The following is a 10,211-nucleotide window of genomic DNA, read 5'->3' as shown; positions in this document are numbered from 1 at the left end:
TTGCAGGGCTCTAGCTATATACAATAGTCTATAAGTCACCACCCATCTGGAATTACTGACCATGGAATCATGGCCAAGCCCCTCTTCAGTGGTTCATTCTATCTCTCAATCCAGATAAGAGGTAGGGCAAATCATCCTCCAATGATCTGCCCTGTCCTTTATCATATGGGTGTTAAAATATATTCCTGGATTAGAGGTTTTAGCTCAAGGTGGAGGGCTGCAGTCCTTTGATGGTGGCTTCTCAGTGATTTGCCTAAGAATGCAAACTTAAACCCAGGCAAGGCTTCCCTGCTGGCAGAGCCCATTGAATTCCTCAGATTACAGAAAGAAACTCAATAGAGTCTATTTAGTAATTCCAGACTTTTTTTTTTTTGCCTCTTGGAATGTCCCAGAACATTTTTGCAGAAGGAGCCCAAACTCCTACATCCTGACAATTGGCTCCAGGAGTAATTACATACTTCACAATGTGAGCTTGGGTCAACCTAGTTCTCATCTCAGGTGTCTGGTGCTCTGATGCACCCAGTATTCCTTGGCCAAAACAAACGTCCATGACATATTGATGGATTTACTTGCTTTTAAATTGTTTTTTCTATCCCTAATCTTTTTGGTAGGTGTCTATACATGTACTAGTTTTCTAGGTCTGCCATAACACGTTACCACAAATTAAGTGGTTTAAAACAACAGAAGTGTATTTTGTCAAAGTCCAAGAGGGCAGAAGTACAAAATCAGTATGGTAGAGCCACTCACTCTTGGAAGGCTCTGAGGGAGAATCCACTCTATGCCTCTCTCTTAGCTTCTGATCTTTGGTATTCCTTGGCTTGTGGCTGCCCTCCAATCTCTTCCTTCATTTTCACAGCATTGTCTTTTCTGTGTCTTTGTGGCTTCTCCTCTACTTATAAGTAAACCAGGCATTTGATTTAGAATGATCTCATCTCAAGATCCTTAATTATATCTGCAAAGATGTAGTTATATCTGCAAAGGTCATATTACAGGTACTAGGGGTTAGAGCTTAGACATATCTTTTGGGGGGACACTATTTGCTATTGTTTAATGTGTCCACCAAATTTCATGTGTTGGAAACTTAATCTCCAAATTCGTATGTTGATTGGAAGTGGGGCCTTTGGGAGGTACTTAGGATTAGATAAGGTCAACAGAGTGGGGTCCCCAAAATAGGACTGGTGGCTTTATAAGAAGAGGCCTGAGCTGACATGCACACTCCTGCCCTCTCGCCATATGATGCCTTCACCATGTTATGATGCATCAAAAAGGCTCTCACCAGATGCCAGCACCAAGCTGTCAGACTTCCCAGCCTCCAGAACCATCAGCTAAATAAACTTCTGTTCTTTATAAATTACCCAGCCCATGGTATTCAGTTATAGCAACAGAAAATGGACTAAGACACTATTCAACACACTAAAATATGAGATACAAAAATAGTCATTTGAGTGAATAATGTGCCTGATTCTTGCTATAAAAGGCATCCCTAAGCCCACTGGTCATAATATACCATTCCAAGATCTCCCATCCATTTGGATATTTTGATTTCTGGAGTCAGTACAAATTCACTTCCTGATGCCTCAAACTTATAGCTATTGTAATTGCCAGTGGCACAGAGCTCCCTCATTGTGTGGAATGGCCTTACCTCTTCCGTAGACAGGATGTCTATGACAAAGGGTGGAAGGTAGTGCTTGTCTACTGAGGCACATTGCCTGTTAAATGAGCGGTTCTGTCTGTGCCTCACATTGTTACTTTTGATTTAAAGGTTAGTGCCTGGAGGATGCATCAGTTTTTCTGGGCAGATGAAAGTGAGGGTCCTGGTCAGGGATATTTCTTTTGTAATGAGCTCACATAGATATCTCTCATCCTTTCTTAGATTTTGATTTTTCTATTTAATAATCAAAGACTGTTAAGCTCTATTGCTACGTGAGACAAAGGGTTCCAATTCACAAAATCATTCAGCAACCTCTGTTGAGTCTCTCCTCTAGTACTATTATTCCCCTCCAGTAATCAGCCAGCAATTGTTTTTCAAAAGCAGTACAATTCTCAGCTGCTAAAAGCATTCCTTAGTCAAAAATCCTAAATATTTATGCTATATTTTCCCTTGTAGGATCTGCCTTCCTCCCTGCCTGACAAATCATCTTGGTGGAAGAGGTAGAAATCACAGAGACTTCAGGGTCTCATTTTTCTTTCTGACTTGTAGGACCCAAAGGATAGAATTGACCATACTGTGGCTTGTAACTTGCCAGGGTTAGTCACTGAGGCTTCTCTCAATCCTACTGAAAGTATGTAGCCTTTTGGATGACTCAAGATATAGAGTGTGTGAAAATTCCAAGGTGAAGCATTTGCTGACTCTAACACCTCCCTCGGTTCTTTGTTGCAGTAGGAGGTGTTACACATGTTGCACTACCTGTCGTGAGTTTAAGCACTACTATTCTAGGTAATCCCTGTCTGCTGGATTTCTGGTGGATGGTCTCTGAACCCAGTGGGGCAGACTCATCCTCTTGGGTATGATGTTAAGAATGGTAGTGCCTTTGTCACTTTTGTTTTAGGGGATCTTGGCAACTTCATATAGTGGGGCACCTGGCAACTGAAAGAAGAAGGAAAACAAAGATGCAGAATGATACCATCTAAGGCGCTATGATCTGATCTGTCTTTTTCAGAGATTTCCTTAAAGTGAAAGGAGAACCCAGCTGTTCTTGAATAGGTAGAGACAGAGGGCCACCCTTAAGCAGATCTTTGTTAGGCAGATATATTTCAGGCAGCCCCAGGCCTGATGAAAGGTGTACTGGATTTTTTTCTCCTTAGTACAGCCAACTCTTCCTCATAGTATGCTGTGCTCTGGGGAGGGGATGGGCCAGTATATAAATGGAACCCTTGACAAACAGGATGGGTAATACCTTTTAGTTTTTTAAAGCAGTTGTTAGCTCAACTACCATAGTATTCCACTAATTTTTGCAAGACTCATTACATCGGGGCAACTATTGGTTTAATTATCTATGTTCTACTGAGAGTCTTCAGGTTTTATTAACTTTTCTTACAGAGACTCTAATACTTTCACATAATTGGGGAAGCCATTTGCAGGAGCATCCTGGGTAATGGGATACTGTAATACTGATATTGATTAATCGAAGTTGTTATTAGTTTTCCAGAGCTACCAAAACAAAAAGTCACAAACTAGGTGGCTTAAAACAACAGAAATTTGCTGGTGCAGTGGCTTACACCTGTAATCCTAGCACTTTGGGAGGCCGAGGCAGGTGGATCACCGGAGGTCAGGAGTTCGAGACCAGCCTGGCCAACATGGTGAAACCCTGTCTTGTCTTTACTACAAATACAAAAATTAGCCAAGTGTGATGGCGGGCACCCGTAGCCCCAGCTCTTCAGGAGGCCGAGGCAGGAGAATTACTCAAACCCAGGAGGCAGAGGTTGCAGTGAGCTGAGATCATGCCATTGCACTGTAGCCTGGGTGACAAGAGCAAGACTCTGTCTCAAAAACAACACCAACACCAACGCCAAAAACCCCATAAATTTATTCTGTCATGGTTGTGGAGGGCAGAAGCCTGAAATCAAGGTGTTGGCAGGGGCATGTTCCTTCTGAAGCTCCTAGGGAAGGATCCTCCCTTGCCTTTTCGGTTTCTGGGGCATCCCTTGGTTTGTGGCAGCTAACTCCAATCTCTGCCTCTGTCGTCACATGGTGTTCTCCCTGTGTATCTCTTCCCTCTCTTATAAGGACACCAGTCATATTGGATTAAGGGCCTAACTCTACTTCATTATGGCCTCATCTTAATTATATTTGCAAGACTGTATTTCCAAGTAAGGTCATATTCATAGGCACCAGGGGTTAGGACTTAAATATATCTTTTTGGGGACACAAGCAACCTGTGACAATAAGTTTCCACTTTTCATGTCCATACCATGGGGTATGAGAGGGTAGATGCCAGCCACACCCCTAGTTTAGAGAATAGAATTTCATTTTTTTTTTTGAGACAGAGTTTTGCTCTTGTTGCCCAGGCTGGAGTGCAATGGCGTGATCTCGGCTCACCACAACCTCCGCCTCCTGGGTTCAAGTAATTCTCCCACCTCAGCCTCCCGAGTAGCCGGGATTGCAGGCATGTGCCACCACCTCTGGCTAATTTTGTATTTTTAGTAGAGACGGGGTTTCTCCATGTTGGTCAGGCTGGTCTCAAACTCCCCAACTCAGGTGATCTGCCCGCCCCAGCCTCCCAAAGTGCTGGGATGACAGGTGTGAGCCACTGTGTCCGGCTAAGAATAGAAATTTTTAAGACCACTGCCTTAGAGGTGTTAAAAAGTTTTTTAATTGAGAAGCCATCAGGCTGAGATGGCTCTACCACATATGATTCCTACATAAGCAAACCAAAGCCCAATGTAAAAAGTAAAAGAAAACTAGGGACCTTACCAATCAGAAACCACCAACTAACCTCTAACTAGGGGAATTTCCATATTTATGAATCAAATATATTTTCTTTGTCTTACTTCCATGTTCAGCCTATAAAAGCTCACTACCCACACTGCTGCAGCTGAGCTCTCTGAACCTCTTTTGGCCTTGAGTGCAGCCTAATTTATGAATTGTTCTTAGCTCAAATGAACCCTTTAAATTTTTAAGGTTCCTAAGTTTATTTTTGAACAGAGGGCATCATTCCGCATCTTTGTTTTCTTCTTTTCTTACCCTTTTTGGAAACTGCAATACAGTTCTTCCTTGGATACTTTATAATCAAGGTCACTCTACTACAATTTCTGTCAATCTCTGCTTTGACTCAGGCATTCTTCTAGCTGGCCCCAAGTTGTTTTTACTTACCTCATGGCTTTCATTTTCCACTATCAGCCAGTTCATATGGCTTTTAAATTTGAGGCTTTGGGGAGACTGGTAGAACCATCATTGGCTCTGTTGTTAAGTTTAAGGTCCTCCTTGTTCTACATATCCAGAGAAGGAGTTAGTGCTACAGGAGATGGAAAAAAATTATTTAGGCAGATAGTGAGGGCAAAAGAGTCCTCAGCAGAATTTCCCTTTTAACAAAAAGCAGCCCCCAAATAACTTCTTTTCTAACAAAGAACAGCCTGAAAAATCAAGCTGCAAACATAGATAAGCAAGCTGGAAGCTTGCAGGGGTGAATGCCGGCAGCTGTGTCAATAGAAAAGGGCTACCTGGGGGCCAGGTATGTTCAACATGGAGGCCCCATCTTCCCTTTTTTTTGTCACCACAGTTACAGTAAAGAAACGGGCAACATGGCACTGGCCAGGTAGAGAACCCAGCTGCAAAATAAAAGATTAGGGTGGGGGTGGCCATCTTTTTGTGCCTATACAAATGGCATACCTAGCCCTAACCAGTTTTTCGTGCTGTATGCAAATGACACACCTGGTCCAACCAATCTTTTGTGCCCTATGTAAATGACACACTGACTCGTTAAGGTCATCTATAAAATCCCTTGCATTCTACTGCGGAACCAGTAGCCCATTCTCTGGGACCCCTCTCTGCTGCAGAGAGCTCTTCTTTTTCTTTTGCCTATTCAACTTCTGCTCTGAACCTCACTCTTTGTGTGTCCGTGTCCTAGTTTTCCATAGCTGTGACACAACCAATCTCAGGTATTTACTCCAGACAACAATGCCACTTCATTACCAGGTTTTTAAAAAATATCTATCTATGCTGGGAGCAGTGGCTCGCGCCTGTAATCCCAGCACTTTGGGAGGCCGAGGTGGGCAGATCATGGGATCAGGAGTTCAAGACCAGCCTGACCAACATGGTGAAATCCCGTCTCTACTAAAATTACAAAAATTAGCTGGGCGTGGTCATGTGTGCCTGTAATCCCAGCTACTCAGGAGGCTGAGGCAGGGGAATTGCTTGAACCTGGGAGGCGGAGGTTGCAGTGAGCCAAGATCGTGCGTTTGCACTCCAGCGTGGGTGACAGAGCGAGACTTGGTCTGAGGAAAAAAAAAGAAAAATCTATCCAAATCTATCCAAGTATCTATCCAAGTACTTCTTACTTCCAAATGCACTGAATTTCCTTAGCCCCATTCATGAAGGCTGGTGATTCTTTCATAGGCTTCCTGTAATATTAATATCCATTCCTAGTAGTACCCAGGTTTTTGTACAGATATCCACTTTTCCTCCCACACCACCCTAATACTCCTGGGGAAGCTGAATCTACTCTACTTCAGAAATGATCTAACTTGTCAAAAGGCAATTATTAGGTTTCTTGTCAGTGATTGGTTTGGGAACATAGGCCTAAACCCATCAATGCATGTCATTTTTGTAGCCATAGAATTTGGATTTGGAAAAGCCATGTAACCCAGTGGAAGGCAAGTGTAAAAATTCTGGGAGGCTTCTGGGAAATAAATGTCCTAAATTTTAAGATGGTCCCCTTTTTCTTTTAGATCTTGTGCAGAGTTGTGAGGCCTGGAATGAAGCTGACACCTGTGTGTATGTGGGCACCTACACGAGGGTAGGGAGTGTGTAGGGGACATGGGAGAGTGTGAGAGGTGCTGGATGGGGCTCATAGTTGAGCAGTGGAGAGAACTGCAGAAAACCAGATTTGGAGCTGTGAATGACTCACACTTAATCACCACTCTACCAATCCTCTTTTTCAATTATGTTTGAATTGAGTTTCCTGTTACTAAGTACTGTTTGAATTGAGTTTTTGTTCCCTCAGTCTGAAAGCATTTTAACTGGTACATCCCTGATGGATCTCTCTGGGTAAATGTAGTTTCACTGGAAGAGATGGTGATTTCCAGCAGATTCCCAAGACAGCTTATTTTCTCTTGTGTTAAGCAGCAGGGGTCAGGCTTATGGCCTTGTATTGTAGAAATCAGCCATCAACTTAGCATCACCAGATTTCTGGCATTAGCTGCCCACGTCTGTGGCACTTCAGGCCCATGTAGCTATTTCCAGAGTGACACAAGTTTCTTCCACAGTTGTCATCAAGTGGCCCTCACAGGTTCAGTGAGAAGAGGAAGAGGGAGAGAGATCATCAGGATTAATGGATTACTTGCATTTGTGAGACGGTTTGCCACGTATTGCTACAAACAAGGCATGGGATTTTCTTTTCTTTTCTTTTCTTTTGGAGATGGAGTCTTGCTTTGTCCTCCAGGCTGTAGTGCAGTGGAGTAATCTTGGCTTACTGCAACCTCTGCCCCCAGGTTCAAACGATTCTCCTGCCTCAGCCCTCCCGAGTAGCTGGGATTACAGGCGTGTGTCACAACGCCCTGCTAATTTTTGTATTTTTAATAGAGATGGGGTTTTGCCATGTTGCCCAGGCTGGTCTCGAACTCCCTGCCTCACGTGATCCTCCCCCCTCGGCCTCCCAAAGTGCTGGGATTACAGGTATGAGCCACCGCGCCCGGCTAAGGCATGGGATTTTTCGAACTGCTGACATTAGAAATTCACAATCCACATCATTAACTGGATCCTCCATGCCCACCCTCTCCCTCTCTGTAGCAGCAATTTCAAATCTTTACTCTCCGCAGTTCCACAGAACACAAGAAACAAACAAACGAGCAAAAAAAGTCAGGCAGGAGCCCAAGTAACCTCTATCAAAGCAAAGACCAGTGCCTAGTCTAACGCTTTTAAGGATTTTAAAAGAAGAGGTGAAGAGGTGTCCTGCTTATCCTCCAAGCTTGGGTGCTGGGGCCGGGGCGGCTGAGATTTACCAGTGAAACCCAAAGAAAGAGAGGGCAGAGAAGTAGAGAAAAGAAACAGGATAATGCTACCCAAGAGGACGAAATAGAGAAGCAGGAAACGAAGCCTGCGGCTAAACCCTGGTGATGACTATTAGGAAAACACCAGAGGATGCCCCGCCCGCCAGCCCACAATGAGCAGCCTGTCCAGTCACAAAGCGGGGCCTCGGGCCTTGACAGTTCGCGATCTGTCAGCAGAATGTTTCAGGGCCTCCCTGTCGCCTGCGTCCAGCCTGGGGGCCACGAAAAATGCAATCTTCACCGGTGTGGGAGGCCGAAAGTGGACGGCGACGGAGGCCCCTCTGGTTATCTCTCTGCCGTGCCAACACAGTTTCTGCACCCACTAAGATGCATGAAATAGAAATTTCCGTGACTCGCCCTTTGCAGTGGAGACCAGAAACAGGCACACCAGGGAATTGGAGCGGAGGAGGGTAACTCAAAGTCAGAGTGAGAGGGTTTGCAAGGGGCCGATTTGGGGCCAACAGGCTTCCCAGCAGGTTCCCGGCGCGGGGCAGCGGAAGGCGAAACGCTTTCAAGAGACCCCGCTGCCAACATCCCCACGCCCTCGCGCCCTCCCGCCGCCCCAGAAGGCCAACTCCGCCTGCCTGAGTCACAGCTGGAGCTGGGGAGGAGCCAGGGAAAGGCGGCCCCTGACCGTAGTGCAGCCAGCGGTTGCAGGCAGACGGAGCAGAGCGGTCAGGGATCATGAGGGAGAGTGCGTTGGTGCCGGGGCCTGTGCCCGAGGCGCCGGCGGGGGGTCCCGTGCACGCCGTGACGGTGGTGACCCTGCTGGAGAAGCTGGCCTCCATGCTGGAGACGCTGCGGGAGCGGCAGGGAGGCCTGGCTCGAAGGCAGGGAGGCCTGGCAGGGTCCGTGCGCCGCATCCAGAGCGGCCTGGGCGCTCTGAGTCGCAGCCACGACACCACCAGCAACACCTTGGCGCAGCTGCTGGCCAAGGCGGAGCGCGTGAGCTCGCACGCCAACGCCGCCCAAGAGCGCGCGGTGCGCCGCGCAGCCCAGGTGCAGCGGCTGGAGGCCAACCACGGGCTGCTGGTGGCGCGCGGGAAGCTCCACGTTCTGCTCTTCAAGGTCAGTGACCTCAAACGGTCCCCAATCCGGGGCCTTTGGGCCACCAGCTGGGGGCTCCCCGCTTCCATCCACCTACCACACCCACATTCCTGACCCCTCCCGCCGTCTGTTGCTGTGGGACAGACTCACAGAGCCGCACCCACTTCCCAAGACCCAGCCCCATCCCTCCCTCTCACGCCTGAGCCCCGCCTGGCCAATCCAAGGCCGCCCTGCTCTAGCTCAGGCCACGTCCGCAGAGTTTGGTCTAAGTCCCAGCCAATCCCTAAAATAACGGTGGTTGAAAGGGCATTCGGTGACTGCGGGCACTATCTTCTTCTCTCCCCTCACCGGGCCTCACCTACTTTACAGCTTTTGCAGTTCGCACGCAGCTTTCCCTCCCCTTACCTTCCCACGCCTGCCTTTCCTCCCAGACTCTGGCTGCGGAGGTAAAAGGTTTCCCTTGTATAATCAAGGAGTGAGTTTCGGGCTGCTGGGGGTAAGGAGCTGCCAGGATCAGTGCTGTGTCCGTCACATGCAGGAGGAGGGTGAAGTCCCAGCCAGCGCTTTCCAGAAGGCACCAGAGCCCTTGGGCCCGGCGGACCAGTCCGAGCTGGGCCCAGAGCAGCTGGAGGCCGAAGCTGGAGAGAGCTCGGACGAGGAGCCTGTGGAGTCCAGGGCCCAGCGGCTGCGGCGCACCGGATTGCAGAAGGTACAGAGCCTCCGAAGGGCCCTTTCGGGCCGGAAAGGCCCTGCAGCGCCACCGCCCACCCCGGTCAAGCCGCCTCGCCTTGGGCCTGGCCGGAGCGCTGAAGCCCAGCCCGAAGCCCAGCCTGCGCTGGAGCCCACGCTGGAGCCAGAGCCTCCGCAGGACACCGAGGAAGATCCCGGGAGACCTGGGGCTGCCGAAGAAGCTCTGCTCCAAATGGAGAGTGCAGCCTGAGGGCTGGTGTTGCCTGCCTCCCCTGTGCTTGTGCCTTGTTCCAAAATAAATCCTTTCAGAATGTAGCACTCAGGCCCTAATAAGGAGCGAATCCTGCATCCACCAAGGCGGGCGCTCTGGCCCTCCCTTCCTTAAGCCCAGTCCTGTGTCCTCTGAAAAACGTGCAGCCACTCACACCTGCTTGCTGTCACCATCAATAAAAGTAATTTCACCCGAACCAGACTCCGTGAGAAGGGATGGGGAAGCGGTTGGATGTGGGAAGGCAGTTACAAGGAATAAGACAAATGTTGGAACCTGGAATCATTGTACGATTTCTCCAGTTTCCACGGAGTCCTGGGTTCTAGACTCCAGTGACACATAGAAATATCTTTCTGACCACTTGCTCTTTAAACACTTTCCTCATGGGAACACACAGTTGCAGGTTTTTGTTTTTTTTTTTTTTAAGCATCCAGTACAGTCCTTGCTGTAGGTGCTTACTCAGTGTCAACTAATGGTTTTCCTCTTAGTCTTTTCTTTC

The 10,211-nt window shown here is 47.9% G+C and overlaps 1 protein-coding gene across 1 annotated transcript; it reads left to right on the top strand.

Moving 5' to 3' along the window:
* Positions 1-8,321: 8,321 nt before the first annotated feature.
* On the top strand, positions 8,322-9,911 carry CAVIN3 (caveolae associated protein 3). The gene is made up of 2 exons (XM_003254854.3): positions 8,322-8,775; positions 9,293-9,911. Exons 1-2 carry the CDS (start codon positions 8,392-8,394, stop codon positions 9,692-9,694), a joined length of 786 nt encoding a protein of 261 aa, XP_003254902.1. The 5' UTR covers positions 8,322-8,391; the 3' UTR covers positions 9,695-9,911.
* Positions 9,912-10,211: the final 300 nt, after the last annotated feature.

This window comes from Nomascus leucogenys, chromosome 15 (genome assembly GCF_006542625.1).
Source record: "Nomascus leucogenys isolate Asia chromosome 15, Asia_NLE_v1, whole genome shotgun sequence".
NCBI lineage: Eukaryota > Metazoa > Chordata > Mammalia > Primates > Hylobatidae > Nomascus > Nomascus leucogenys.
This window is presented reverse-complemented; position numbering and strand designations above follow the sequence as displayed.